Raw genomic sequence first — 16,057 nt, 5'->3', positions numbered from 1 at the left:
ACATGGGCTGATATACATAAGCATTATTGAAGTTGAACTGTCTAATTTTTAGTAATACATGGTCGCTTTTATCGCCCATGTTCTCTGACTATGGAATCCAGCTCTAGGAACACAACAACTAAGCCAACAGTATACAGATACCAGCTGAACCACACCAAAGGACAACAAAAACATTGAAACAGAAAGACCTCCAGCTCAAGACTGTTTTAACAATCAACATTTCAGTTTTTTAACTTTCATCATGCTTTTTAAAAACTTAACATTTCATTTTGTGTGTTCCTATGTTTCTTAATTCATTATATATGTGACAAATGTCACGAAGAAAGACACCAGGCATGGTTAAAATTTCAAACTCATAAAGCAGAAGAAAATGCCATCAACCTCAAAAATATTAGGAAAAAATTCACCCAAACTATCAGAAAAATTAAGAGAATTTCAGAAAGGTATAATCACCTCAATAGAAGAAAACTACCATAGAACCAATTCTAGAGATTACTATAAAATCTTTGGTAGACAACTAAAGAAATTCAACCCCCCTACATTAATGTTGAAAACCCCCCATACATTAATGTTGAAAAGTGAAGATGGAAAAATGGTGCATGGTAATAAGGAAAATGCTGAAATTATGGCAAAGGCATTCAATAAACTTTTGAACTATGAAGAGCCTGAAGAACATTTAAAAATTAACACAGACACCACAGTAAAAACCAAACCTGAATACCTAAACCCCCCAACATTCCAAGAGGTGGAAACAGCAGTCGAGGAGATGAAAAACTACAAGGCATGCGGAGAAGATCAAGTTTTTGCAGATATGTGGAAATATGCCAGTGACATATTTCGAATCTCCCTACACATGGCTCTATCAAAAATATGGACAACAGAACATTTTCCCGAACACTGGACAACTGAACCACCAATTACATGGCTTGAGGTTGAAAATGCGCTCAAGAGCATGAAGAAAGGAACTAAGACGAACTAAGTGCAGATATGATGAAGCGGCGGGAATTCCAGGAATCCAATGGCTCTACAGACTGCTCAACAAGATATGGGAGGAAAATACTACTCCTGAGGACTGGAAGATGGGCATCATCGTACCTCTGTTCAAAAAAGGAAACCGATGAAAATGTACTAATTATCGTGGTATTACACTACTGCCTAGTGTCCTGAAAATATTGGAAAAAATAATAGAGACCAGAATCAGAGATATTGTTGAACCAATTTTGGAAGAAGAGCAGTATGGTTTCAGACCAGGAAGGTCAACTATAGACCTTATATTTGCAATTAGAATGCTAATGGAAAAATACTGGGAGAAGAACAAGCCTTTATTTCTAATATTTTTGGACGGTAAGAAAGCCTACGACAGTGTACCAAGGGAAAGAATTTGGCAATGCATGAAAGAACTTCAAGTGCGAAACAGCCTCATAAACGAAGTGAAAATGTTGTATAGTGGGATTAGAAGTTGTATTCAAGTAGGACATGGTTTGTCGGACTGGTTTGAAACAAAGAGAGGAGTGCAGCAGGGCAGGTCATTGTCACCACTTCTATTTATTATTGTGATGGATCTAGTAATGTAATCTATTGAAAGGAAAGAACATGGAGAACTCAAAGCCTTTTGCAGATGATGTTGTGATCTGGAGCGACTCAGAAGAGGAATTGGGAGAGAGAATGCAAAGCTGGAATGAGGAGTTTAACAAATATGGTTTAAACATCAGTAAGACCAAGACCGTGGTGATAGTCATGTTAAATGAAGCCCAACTGAACAGCGTTCCAGTTTTCAAATACTTCGGTAGCGTTCTATCAAATGACAACCTAGCAAAACATGAGGTGAACAATCGAATCAATAAGCCAACACAATTTTACCACCAGGTAAGACACCTGGTTTGGGATGAGCAAATACCTATGAAAACAAAAATGACATTGTACAAGTCCTATTATACACCAATTCTTACATACAGTCTCGAAACCACAACACTGACCAATAGAGATAATTCCAAACTCCAGGCAGCTGAAATGAAATTCCTAGGCACTATGATCTAGAAAACCAGGAAAGACAAGATTAGGAATGAGAAAATTAGAGAAGAAGTAGGAATAGATGATTCTCTCCTCAACAAGATTCAGATATCAAGACTGAAGTGGTTTGGTTACATGAAGAGGATGCCAGTTAACAGAACTGCAAGGAAGGAATTTGACAGAGAAATAGAAGGAAGATGACCTGTGGGAAAGCCACAAAGGAAATGGATAGATTTAGTTAAGAAGGATGTACTGCTGAGAGGTCATGATTGGGACAAGTTGGTGGAGGAGGAATGGTACAAGGACAGGATGAGATGGAGGAGGCTCATATATCACACCTGGGAAATTGGAGATGGTTTAGGATGATGATGATTGGACAACAGCTATCATCCACCCGCTTCACAAAAAGGAAGATAAGAGAAATCCAGATAACTACAGAGGTATATCTCTCTTGGACTGTACATACAAAATATTTGCTAGAATCCTGTAAGGCAGAATTAAAGAACAATTGGAGCAAGAATTAGGTGAATACCAAGGAGGCTTCAGACCTTGTAAAAGCTGTGCAGAACAAATCTTCACGTTAAAATTAGTTATGGCATATTACAGAAAACAAAACAAACCCTTTGCAATAACGTTTGTAGACTTTAAGAAGGCATATGACTGTATTCATAGACCTTCAATATTGAAAATATTAAGAAATTTTGGACTGCACCTGAAACTAATCAAACTGATTGAACTCACCTTAACCAACACACAACCAAGTTCTGAGGGGAATTTTCTAAGCCATTCCTCATAAAAACTGGTTTAAGACAGGGAGATTGTTTGTCACCATTTCTATTCAACTGTGCTTTGGAATATATAATGAGGGAACGGTATAAGGATAACCCAAAAAAAGCATCAAAATTGGAAAATCAAAAGACTACATAACCTTAAATTCTCTGGGATTTGCTGATGACCTTGCTCTCCTATCTAACAATGTTCAGGAAACTCTACAACAAATTAAATCACTACGGGAAATAGCACAAAAAGTTGGCCTCAATATATCCTTTGAGAAAACAGAAATCATGTTAACTGATTCGCCGCTCTTAAAGAAAATTTAATTAGGAAAACAGGACTTCAAAATTGTGAACAAATTTAAATACTTAGGTGAAATTATAACATACAAAAAGCAAACATGGCATATTAGAATAAACAAATTAACCAAAGCTCAGTATGTCACCAAGAACACATGCCGGTACAACAAAAAAGACATCTCAATAGCCACAAAATTAAAGCATTATAAAACAGTCATACACCCAGAAATAACAAACGCTAGTGCAACAATTTTCAAAACAACTAATACTGCAGCAATAGACAGAACACTCAAAGTAGAAAGAAGATTAATCAGAACATGTATAAAAAATACCAAGAAAATGGACACTGGAGACTAGTTTCTAATGAAACAGTCTACAAACAAATAGAACTGGTACTGAGCACTATCAGAAAAAACAAAAAACAAAAAAAACTAATCTCATTCTTTGGTCACCTAATTAAAACACTTGAAAATAGAACCGGCAGGATGATAACAGAAAAATTGTGGAACAGTAGGAGCAATATTAAGTGGATTACAGAAATCAAAGATGATATGAAGGAACTACAAATCACAGTGGAGGATTTAACTTTCTAGCGCTCCCGTTGGCAGCAAATTGGCCGCCAATTTGGAAAAAATCGTGGTATATATAAACGGATCTGAGAAACTATGGGGGGCCCAAGAGTATTCTCTAGTTGGCTATCTTGCCACTAGATGCCGTTCAAATTTGGCCTTCAACTCGCCGTAGCTCGTAGGAAATCAGTGAAGTAGTCCTGGTCGCATGGACGGCCACCAAACCGCCTTTGCAAGCGCGCGTGGAACAGAACATCGAGCGGTTCTCTAATGTAATAACAAAAAATCTAAGTACCTATTTTCAGTTTACTAGAGTACTAGCTGATGTACCCGTGCTTCGCTATGGAATTCTACATTGTATACAGCATTCTAGGTTAGGTAGTGTACACGTTGTGAGCAAGAGTGGATTAACTTGCACAGCTCTTAACGTTACCCTAAAAACGCGACGGGGAAGTCACCAAACGTCTTTTCTCATATGAAGACTGCATTAGGGAGTTTTCATTATAATGGTAGACACTCACTCTCCACCCATCCTTTTAGATCCTCAGAAAGACTCTCTTAGTGGTTTTCTCAACTGAAATGAACATAGGTCATTACAATGACATCAGTAGGAATGGCGCGATTAAAAGCAATGCTTTCATATTAAATACTCGATCAAATGAAAAATAACATATTTTCTCACTTTTAACAAACACTGCTACACTGCCGATCTAACAGTCCAAAGTTCCAGAGGTGGAATGACCAGGCCGCAGGCATCTGTGATCCGTGAACACTCTTCGTTTTTTATCGGCCGGGGGACGGGGGGGGAAGTTCTAGTTGTGAAATAGTGGAGAGTCCCAGAGCAAAAGCAAAAGTTTTCTAACTCCCCAGCTATTTCCCGCCAATATTCCGTCATGCTATTATACTCGGTACGCAGCAGTAATGCCATCTATCGGAGTTGAGTGTCAGCATGAGACAAAGAACATCACAACAAACAGTGGTCTATGTAATGTTATTGTTGATCAATGCTATGCGCTTTCGATATTGTAGGCCTTCACACTTACTTTTCTTCTGACGCTGAAATACCACTCTTATCATAGTCAGTACGGTTAAACTGAATAAAACATAAATGAATAAAAACTGTGTTCTCTATAACTTTTGTTATGTAGTACTTTTCGATAGGACCAATAACATAGGTATTTATAAGTTAAATTTTAGGCGCATTCCCCTAAACTACCATTTCATCCAGGGTGAATAAAATTGTTTACAGCTTCCTAAACTGTAGTTTCTTATCCCCCGAATCTATATAACTATTTGCGTTAAATTCTGTTAACCCATTTTCTCCTGGCTCGGCATTGGTATGGACTTAGCAACAAAAATACAAATTCATGAATATTTCTGTTATCATAGCCACTGCAGTAAAATTGTATAAGACGTAAACAATTGGAAATTTATGAATACAACCACTAAAAATATAAATATTTGAGAATTAAATTTTAGGCCTTCCCCTCAACTACCATTTCACTCAGCATGAATGAAATTATTTATGGCCTAGATTGTAGTGGCTCATCCCCCAACTTAACATACCGATTTTCATTAAATTCTTTTCAACCGTTTTCTCGTGATGCGTGTACAGACAGACAGACAGACAGACAGACAGACAGACAGACAGACAGACAGACAGACATTACAGAAAAGTAAAAAATGCATTTCCTTGTTACTGTGGACATGACTGATACAGAAATACAATTTTTTTCAAATCTGAGCAATGTACAGACAAAACTATTATTTAATATATACAGATTTTAAGCAACTACTACTTGTGTACTTCACGAGGATATATATTTCAAATCTCAAACGTATTCAAGCAAAACATACCTACATCAAAAAATAAATAAATGTCCTTCACTCAGGGCCCAATACGCTTACTTGATGTTGCTGGAATAAATTCACTGAAGATATTCCAAGCAAATCACCCTGACAACACCACTGTATGGAGGAAACAAACCTTCAACTTAGCGATGGACCTAGTGGCGGACAAATTGAAAGATCGTGCAAAACTTTGGCACCTTCCTAAAGAACTGTATATTTTCTTGGGAAAGTACAGGGAACAACAACCAGCAAGCGCCGGAACTTCATCAAACAGGTAACCTATTTGCTATTACTGTGTGTATAAAGGGTCTAAAAAAAATCCCAAAACAACAGAACTCGTTTGATGTGCCACAAATGCACGAGATATGTGTGCACAAATCATTCATCACTTCAAGTAACCTGTAACATTTGCAACGAAGGTTTGGAGGACAATGATATTGATATGGTTTAGCTTACTCCAAGAAAGTGGATCGTACCAGATTTAAATTCAAAATGTTTGTGTTCAGTGATGCTTTCTCAAATTAGAGACTGATTTCAGTTCCTTACTTTTTAAATATTTATATGTTTTCTGTTCCAGATAATTTTTGTGACTGACTGGTGAACTTTACTTATGCTATTTCAAAATTGTTATGTTTAAGGGTTCATCATTACCTTTTCGTTTAAATATGTGTGAATAAAGTTATTTTAGGCATTTAAATATATGTATATCAAGTTATTTAACTATATTGTCCATTATTTACTCATAAAAAACTGACTAAAACAAACAATTACAACTAAAAATGGGCGGTCAAAATGTTGCCTTGCGATCGTGTGTGTTATTCCAAACAGCACGAGCGCTAGAAGGTTAAAAAACAAAATCCACAGAATCAAGACACTAAAAAACATAAGACACCAGACTACAGACCACAATCAACAGACAAAACATGGAAGAGTGATTTCAGGTGAGGAGAGATAATCAAGATCCGAGAGAATGAAGAAGTACTTGGGCTAAGAGAAAATCAAAAAATCCATTGTATAATTGACTAAAGTGGTCCAATGAAGACCATAAAATGTAAAATAAAATAAATAGCAAGTCTTACCCAGGATGACCCAATGCCGGGTAGAACATGTCTATGTGTGAAGTTTCGTCTTAATTGAACGTAAAATATATAATATTGACTAGGAGGATTAAAATAGTTCTGTGTACAATTTTGTAAGAAGGAAAGGGCTAGGCATGGGAAGGAAGTGGCCGTGGCCTTAAGGTACAGCCCCGGCATTGCCTGGTGTGAAAATGTGAAACCATGGAAAACCATCTTCAGGGCGGAAGACAGTGGGGCTTGAACAAACTATCTCCCGAATAGTGGATACTGGCCGCACTTCAGCGCCTGCAGCTACCGAGCTCGGTGTTGTAATTTCTGTCCTGTTAGATATACAAAGGGTGACTTAGTAGCTAACCCTAATACAATTAAAAATACCTTCTTCAGCTTGTCCCACTGTTTCTGGGACTGTTGGAGCCTTCCTTGCTCATTTTGGTTTTGGCCAGAGGGTTTAAGCCTGGATGCCCTTCCTGACAACACGTGATTTTTGAGATAAAAATCTCAACATAGGATCAAAAAAGATTCAAACCTCAGCTTTCAGGGTGGGAAGCCAATAGCTAAGCCAATGAGTTTATTACATCTCCCCACCCCCGCTAAACCCTTTTGCAATCTATGGATGTCAAAATTATTTGCAAGTGGAGTAGAGAGTTTACAGCTGATCGTACTGAAATTCACGATGAAGAAAGGAACGGAAAACCATCAATTACCGATGAGAAAGTCATGCGTGAAGTCTGAGGATCACTGGATAATCTCTGCATTTTGGTTCTGAGGTTTCCCGAAGCACCATTCACAGGATTTTAATGGAAAAGTTGCAATATCGGAAGGTGTGCACAAGATGGGTACCACAAATACTAACGGAGGACTAAAGGTGGCAACGAGCTGATTCTTCCCATGAATTTCTTCATCACTATGCAGATGAAAATGACAACATTTTTTTTTTTTTTTTGCTAGGGGCTTTACGTCGTACCGACACAGATAGGTCTTATGGCGACGATGGGATAGGAAAGGCCTAGGAGTTGGAAGGAAGCGGCCGTGGCCTTAATTAAGGTACAGCCCCAGCATTTGCCTGGTGTGAAAATGGGAAACCACGGAAAACCATCTTCAGGGCTGCCGATAGTGGGATTCGAACCTACTATCTCCCGGATGCAAGCTCACAGCCACGCGCCTCTACGCGCACGGCCAACTCGCCCGGTGACAACATTTTGGGCTCGATTGTCACGGGTGATGAAACCAGGGCATTCCACTTCACACCTGAGACCAAATAACAATCACACGAGTGGCGGCATACCTCTTCGCCCAAGCTGTGAAAATTCAAACAACACACAGTCTGCCGGTAAAGTAATGACAACTGTGTTTAGGGATCAAAAGGGGGCATTGTTGGTGAACTTTATACCGCCTGGGACCATAATAAATGCTGACAGATACTGTGAAACACTGAAAAAGGAAGAGAGGAGGAATAGTGAGCAAGGGCGTAAACATACTCCATGACAATGCTCGCTCACACGTTGCCTGTCAAACCATCGCTCTCCTGAAAAATTGTCAATGGAACATTACCATCCACCCTATAGTCCAGACTTGGCAGCCAGTGACTACCAACCTGCTCCCTAAGTTGAAACACCATTTGATTAGAAGGTGATTTGGCACCAACAACGAGGTGGCACGGCGGTGAGCTGGTATGACATGGGCATACGAAAACTATCATAGCGTCTACAAAAATGCCTTGACTGAAATGATGATTATGTAGAAAATTAGCCAAATGTTCAACCTTTAAAATGATTTAAATATTATGGAAATACAGTTCTTTGTATTTATTTAAAAAAAAAACCAAAATACCTTTTTCGGGATAATCATCATCATCATCATCATCATCATATTATTATTATTATTATTATTATTACAATTTACACATACTTTTATCCATTTCCCACTGATACAGTCCACTCATCTTTTGTAAACTGACAAAGAAAGAAAGAAAGAAAGAAAGAAAGAATGAAAGAAAGAAAGAAATAAAGAAAGACTGGCACTGAATGTCTTAACACTAGACATTATACATAGCACACTATTATCATGCTCAGTAAATCACAATTCTTACCTTGGCAGAGGAATTTGGGCTATATGCTTACATTGGGATTAAACTTATGTAAAAAAGAACATAGCTGAAAAGTATCAACTGCCTGCATAACACCATTATTAGAGAAAAAGAACATAGTTGAAAAGTATCGACTGCCTGCATAACATTATTAGAGAAAAAGAACATAGTTGAAAAGTATCAACCGCCTGCATAACACCATTATTAGAGAAAAAGAACATAGTTAAAAAGCATCAACTGCCTGCACAACACCATTATTAGAAAGTGCAATGTGTATCTGTTCATTGGTGTTAGGAAGACAAGTCAGCACTCAAGCACGGAAGGTAACGGTGTGCAATGTGCTATTAGTCACATTCCTTACACTAGCAATCTTCTTAGTGGTGAACGTAGTAACATTGTTAAATAAAATATTAAGTATTATGAGATACTTACATTGGTTTTGATGTCAGACAAAAATGAAGACACGTTGCCAAGATTGAGAGCTATGGTTTCATAATTTTTTTCCAGTTGTTCTCCAAGCTCACAACACTTATTCACAGCTTCTGATAATTTAATACTAGCAGACTTCTCCTCTTCCTTAAGCTGGCACAATATCTTGCTCAAATCTTCACACTCAATCCTGGCAAAAGAAGTAACATATGAAACTTGGTACAACTATCAAGAAACACTTTAAAATAGTAAACTAAAAAGTACCTCATTTGTTTTATTGTTTCATCATAAATTGCAATCTGTGAGTCCACTTCAGCAATTTCTTCTCGCAATATCTCATTGTCTTCTTCAGTGACTTCAAGATCTCTGTCATCCAAACCTGCTTCCTTGAGTGCTTTATCCAAGTCATCTCCAAGCAAGCCACCTTCACTAATACCTTCAAATCTAAAAACAATTACAAGTCTCACTAAAAACATTGCAAAAGAAGTAAAACACAAACATATCTAGACTATTTGTCAAAATTCCTTTGTCCTTAAATCACTGCAACTATGGGTTTCAACTCTGCCATCAGACCATCCGAGTTATATGGTATAAATTTCATTTTTGTTCCGCATCAAAGTGCAATTATAAGTCAATACAATATATCAAGTAAATAATATTACATCAGTCTTGGGACTAGTGGCTGAAATTAATTTTGTCTTACAAATTGATATGCATTTTTACACAGCATGCAAGTTGGGGAAAATAAACCATCATATCTTTGACATATCTAAAAAAGTACTCACACCAATTGTTCTGATGTCAAAATATTGGAAGAATCAATATATTCGCAAAACCATTCCATGACTTCGCCTCCAACATCAAACAGCCAATCAAAGTCATGAGCCTGATAACCTTCTGTAGGATAACCAGTTTTACGCAGCATTTCTAGAAATTTTTGTCCTTTCATGTTTGACGTACTCTGTAAAAAGAGAAATTACAATAATATAACATTTATTCAGCAAAATTCTACCTGAATCTGTATGACAGGACAAACAATAGGAACATTTGTGGACACTATCTAGGGCTTTTATTTCTATGACCTAAAAACACTGGAAATTTGCATGCACTTATTTCTTGCAAGATAGGCCACCACCACCACCACTACTTCTTCCTTCAGCATACAGTCATCCACTTCTGAACGCAGGCCTCTTCCAATTTTCTCCATGAAGCTCAGTCTGTTATGTGAAGCCAGTTCTTACCTCCGGTCTTTCGGATCTCATCAGCCGACTGTAACTGCAGTCTTCTAACACTGTACAGTGCTCTGGTTTGCCATTCCAACACCCTGCTGGTCTATCAACTCCCATGCCCTGCTCATTTCCACTTGAATGTGGCTACGTGCTGGATCACATCAGTCATCCTGCTTCTTATTCATACCTCCTTGTGAGGGATTCTGTCTTGTAGTGAGATATTAAGAATGCTCCTATCCATGGCCCGCTTAATAACTTAATCTGTTGGCTTTATGTCGAGTAGGTGCGACTGTGTGACTGTGTCCAATTGGGACGGTACATGCATTGAATACCTTCCTCTCGAGATTGACTGGGATGCCTCTGTCTTTGGGAAAGAAACCAAGCTTGCCAGAATCACCACAACTCTGACTCACTGCCCCGGTTATTTCTGCTCCTTAATCCTTCTTCCCAAATTTGACCCTGTGTCCAAGGTACACATACTTATCAGTCTGCTCCAAAGACACACCTTCTATGATTGCTCAGATACCATCAGGGCTCATCACTTTCGTGTTTTGAAGATATTTTCAATCTAGCATTTTGTGATTCTTCATTCAGCTGCTCTAGCATCTTCTGTATTTGCAGTGGGTCACTTGTATTCAGAACAATGTGATCTGTGAAACATAGCTGATTGAGGAAGTTTCCATCTATGTTGATCCCTTTACATTCCCACAGCAACCATCTGAATGTATCTTCTGAAGTGAAATTGAAGAGTTTTGATGAGATAGTATCTCCCTGACAGACACCTCTGTTGAGTAGTATCTATCATTCCATCATCATCCACTTTCAGGTGGAGACTGCACCTTATATTAAAAGAAGCATTTTGACAGACAGGGCTGGAGGGAGGAGCATTGCATGGTGTTGAAGCATTTCTGTATTCCTTTCTCTTTCCCTTTGTTTCTGGCCCACTTGCTCATTAGTTCAGACCACTATGTTCTGTTGTTCATAAGTCAGAAGTGAGAGGTTTGGTAACTCCAAGCAATACAAGCCAGCCAGCAGGCTTATCTCCATGGAAACCGCAGTGGGATCGTCCACTCCCTTCTCAACCAGGCAGGCAGTAAATGAACCTCCCTCTAAGAAATGTCTAAAAGCATCTTTCAATATTACGACTATAGGATTCCTTTACAGTTTTGTGTACCAATGGTCAATTCCAGCATTCTGTAAAGCAAGAATCATGGCCCAGATTTCAATGGAGTGACAGTGAATAAAGACAAGGTGCAGTGGGATGCTGTATTCCAATAATAATGTTAGTGGGACGTAAAGCCAATAACTACTTTGATGGTTTTTGGAGACATAAGGTGCCGGAATTCAGTCCCGCAGGAGTTCTTTTACGTGCCAGTAAATCTACCGACAAAAGGCTGACATATTTGAGCACCTTCAAATACCACCGGACTGAGACAGGACCAAATCTGCCAAGCTGGAGTCAGGAGGCCAGTGCCTCAACCATCTGAGCCACTCAGCGTGGCATGATGTATTCCGTGGTCTTTGAGGTTGTTTACAACTTGAAGGGGGTTGACAGTATTTTTTGGAATCTGGCTTGCTCAACAGGCTGGTTGGAATCAAGTTGGCTGGTTAAGCGACTGGTTAACATTCTGGTCAAAAGTTCGTTAAAATGAGAGTCAGCTGATGAGTCTGTAGTTCTTTCTGTCAGCACTCCCTTCTTTTTTTTTTTTTAAATAACAGGATGACCTAGACATCCTGCTAAGCACATGGTGATCTGCCTTCCTGTAGGGACTTGTACAAGAGAGGTAACACTGCCTTCTCCAGGGCTTCACCAGAAAGCTTTATCATTTTGCTTCTTACTGTGACATTGCCAGGTGCTCTCCTTTCTTCAGTTTCTGGAATGCAGTACAGAGTTCTGGTCAATCAATTTCAGGCAGCTTTTCTGAATTAACATTCAAACTTATTTTTCCTTCATCCTATACTATGTCTCTGGGTTCAGGAACTGATGAATGATAAAGGTTCTTGTAGAATTCCTGGATCTCTCTTACAATTTTGTGCCTGTTAGTGGTAACCACTTTTCCATTCCTTATCTCTGTTATCACTCTTCTCCCCAATGATGCCCTTGTTTCTCAATGATAAAAACAACCAGTTCTTTGTTGTAAATCTTAAGATCTTTCTGGGTATAGTTCCTTAAACTTTATTGATGCCTGTCCTCAATGAATAAGGTTGTGTTGTGACTATTCTTGTCAGGCCTCTTTTGTCACAACTGTGTATTTATGGCTTTAGCTGCCACCTGAATGCTACGAGTGATCTTCGAACATAAGTTGTCAAGTTTCAATCCAGACAGATGCTCAGCTGGCACCAATTTCCCCCTAATGATTTCCTGGTACCGGTAACTCTTCTATTGCTAGTCAGTTGACTTTATGCATTAACTTTCTTCTTTCCAGCTTCATGTTGACTGATCCTAGCTCATATTAGTCTGTGGTCACTCCCTGTGGCAAACTGGTTTGCCGGGCTGAGTGGCTCAGATGGTTGGAGGCGCTGGCTTCTGAATCCAACTTGGCAGGTTCAATCCTGGCTCAGTCGGTGGTATTTAGAGGTGCTCAAGTATGTCAGTCCCGTGTCAGCCGATTTACTGGCATGCAATAAAAATCCCACAGGACTACCTTGGCACCTCCAAAAACAAAAAAGGTAGTTATTTATTCAAACTGGTTTAGGGCAGACATATCTGGACACATGTCTTTACGTGTAATGAGCACAGAGTTGATCTCATTTTAAGATTTTTCTCTACTCCGCTTTCTCTGGGATTCTTTTTGAAGGAAATATTCATGTAGTACAGATTTTCACTCTGGAGGCAGTTAAGCATCATTTGGCCTCTTTCATTTCTCTCTCATCTATACCAAATGTTCCTATGTTCAAAGGATCAAAGTCTTTATCACATCCTATCTTAGCGTTAAAATTCCCCATCACCACCTTGAGTTTCGTATTCTTGGAGTGGATAGTTGCAGTGAGATCTTCATTAAATTGATCTGCTTCCCTAATTTTGAACTAGTCATAGGTGCATATGCTTGGATAACATGCAAGCTAAATGTACTGTTCAGTTCGACCATAGCGTAAAAAACTGTCTGAGATAGTCTGAGTCTGTTCCCAAGTTTTCTGTGCATCCTAATAGTTGCACCTCCCAGATGCAAGTTTAGTTCCAAGTTCTTCTGGAACAACAGGTATCCGGAGTTCAAAATGGTCTTCGCTTCCCCTTTCAGTCTAGTCTTCAAAGAGACCAATGATATCCTACTTGATAAATGATTTGGAGCTTCAGGGTGTTCTCATTTAATTGTTCTGATGTTATATGTTGCTATCATGAATGCTGTCGAGTGATTTGGCATTTCCTTTTGATTTTTATCTTTGTTGGCCACTTAAAATATACCAGTAATTTTTATCCACGAGATTCTGAGCTCTCAGCTCCACTCGCCTGGAGTAAAAATGTGTTAGTATTTGATGCTTTCATAATTAAGTTTGGATGGATTTGGCAATTAAATCACCACACTTGCTGAATGAGGCTACAGTAGACTCTCTGCCATATAAAAAACAGAATAAACTGAATTAATTTTTCTCACAAAAAAAAAAGAATTAAACTGAATTCACTGTAGAGAAGGCAAAAGGATTCTGAGGTAAAAAAGATAAAAATGTCCCAATGCCTGTCCTTTGCACAATAATACTTTCACACTTATATTAACAACTATCAAGAGCCACATAACAAGGAAAGTTTTGGGGGAAGGAGAATGAAGAATGTTTAAGCAAGGCTGACTAGCAGTAAAGTGACCACATTCCTAACATTCTTTTTCCCTTTCTATTTTGACAACATATTGCTTGCAAAAACTATAATCAGCAGAACAACAAAATATTTCTAAGGGAAATCCAGAATAACCAAACAAACAGAATCACTTTGCGTTATCAGCAAAAACATGTGAATAATATTTGGAGAATGGCTAAAACAATTACAATATAACAAAAAATAAGCTCTTGTACCATTTTTGTTCAAATTTGAAATTACAGTAAAATATTGTGAGCAAATTTAAGTTAGGCATGTACGACCAGCAAATATTGAGTTAAATTTTTTAATTTAACTTAAATTTGTAAAAAAGAGACCCAAGATAATAAAATGACATCAAATATGATCCCTAAATATGATAAACTTAACCAATTTCTTTGTACCTATATCAAATGAAGCAGAGGACAGAACAACGGTTTCATAGACATTGATTGATTGACATAAAAGTCAGAAGAAAGTGGAGGATACCAGTAAATAAGATACATAGTAATTGTAGCTATCTGTCCAACTCAATGGCTGAATGGTCAGCGTACTGCTCTTTGGTTCAGAGGGTCCTGGGTTCGATTCTTAGCCGAGTCTGGGATTATGATCATTTCCGATTAATTCTTCAGGCTTGGGGACTGGATGTTTGTGTCTGTCCCAACAGTCTCCTCTTCATATTCAGACAATACACCAAACTGCCAACCACCATAGAAACACACAACAGTGATTACATCCCTCAATATAGGACTGGCATCATGAAGGTCATCCGGCCGTAAAACAGGGCCAAATCAAGATGTGCTACGCAGTTCATACCTGCGACCCCACAGGTGTGGGAAAAGCAGTAGAAGAAGAGATGTAGTTGTAGCTATTTAAATATAATGCAAAAAGACATACATAAGAGGTCAGGGGTCTACTATTTTTTCAGAGGTAAATTCATTTTTCAAATTTGGATTATTTTAGGTAAAAACTGGAGCTGAAGCTCAAATTTGAGAAACTTAATCAGGAATTTCAGTTGCACAGGAAGATTTTATCATATATTCTCCAATGTACCAAGTGATTAATAAATAAGCACTTCTAACATTGCATTTGTTCGAACAAGGTGACAGAAGTTTAATGCAGCTTCTTAGAAATGACGCCTTAGCTGGCGGGACGTAGTGTTTACAGTGCACTAAATGTTCTGGTATAGGCTAGAGCAATATTGTTACTTTCATTGATCTGTCTTAGTCTTGTCATTGGCTTTGACAATATGAAAGTGACTGAGATATGAGTGATGCTAGTAATGCCATTCCTTATGCAGCTAGTCCCTGTTATGAATGGTGTGAAAATGTTGCTCATAGGGTCGGCTGTTGCATGCATTTCAGTGGGCTTAGCAGACATACATAATAGCAACTACTGGCTCGGTGAGGAAAGCAACGGGAAACTACCTCACTCATCTCCCTAGCACGCCTCATCAGTGATGCCTAGGCTATCTATGACAGCTGATGGCAGATCTGTTGAGGATCCAACAGCCTTTGGGCTGAGGACTGAACATTCATACATACACTCAGAAATGAAGATACGGGCCTACTCAATATTCCAGGTAAGTAAACAGAGGATTTACGACTTTTATTAAGTAATTTGTATTTAACCAGCTTTCCTCAATCATAGGTTATGAATTTCATTATGGTCCATATTGACAATTGATCACTATCAAAGAGTAGAGAAGGGTCCACCTATTCAAAACCATTAGCTTGTATCATGTCCTATACAGGGTTATTCACCTAAGATGTTACACAAAAATAACGTCTAAACCATTAAAGTTAATGGTATTCTGTTTCCATATTCGTAAATGATACTAGGATCTTGTAAAACAATGTGCTACTTATTCTCGTGGGGTGAATAATAACCCCATATATTTAAATGGAACGGCGCGAATACATACAACTGACCTAAAAGTTCAAC

At 38.4% G+C, this 16,057-nt stretch overlaps 1 protein-coding gene across 3 annotated transcripts in view; it reads right to left on the bottom strand.

The window, feature by feature from the left end:
* The window catches only part of LOC136877253 (uncharacterized), a 285,454-nt gene that overhangs the window by 75,792 nt on the left and 193,605 nt on the right, over nucleotides 1-16,057 (bottom strand). For all 3 annotated transcript variants that reach the window (XM_067151121.2, XM_068228579.1, XM_067151120.2), the window contains exons 2-4: nucleotides 9,883-10,058; nucleotides 9,362-9,541; nucleotides 9,101-9,287 (exon numbers count right to left, since the gene is read on the bottom strand). In XM_067151121.2, the coding sequence (XP_067007222.2) occupies nucleotides 9,101-9,287; nucleotides 9,362-9,541; nucleotides 9,883-10,046 (531 nt within the window). In that variant the 5' untranslated portion in view covers nucleotides 10,047-10,058. The remainder of the gene's footprint in view (nucleotides 1-9,100; nucleotides 9,288-9,361; nucleotides 9,542-9,882; nucleotides 10,059-16,057) is intronic.

This window comes from Anabrus simplex, chromosome 7, assembly GCF_040414725.1.
Source record: "Anabrus simplex isolate iqAnaSimp1 chromosome 7, ASM4041472v1, whole genome shotgun sequence".
In the NCBI taxonomy this organism is placed as follows: domain Eukaryota; kingdom Metazoa; phylum Arthropoda; class Insecta; order Orthoptera; family Tettigoniidae; genus Anabrus; species Anabrus simplex.
This window is presented reverse-complemented; position numbering and strand designations above follow the sequence as displayed.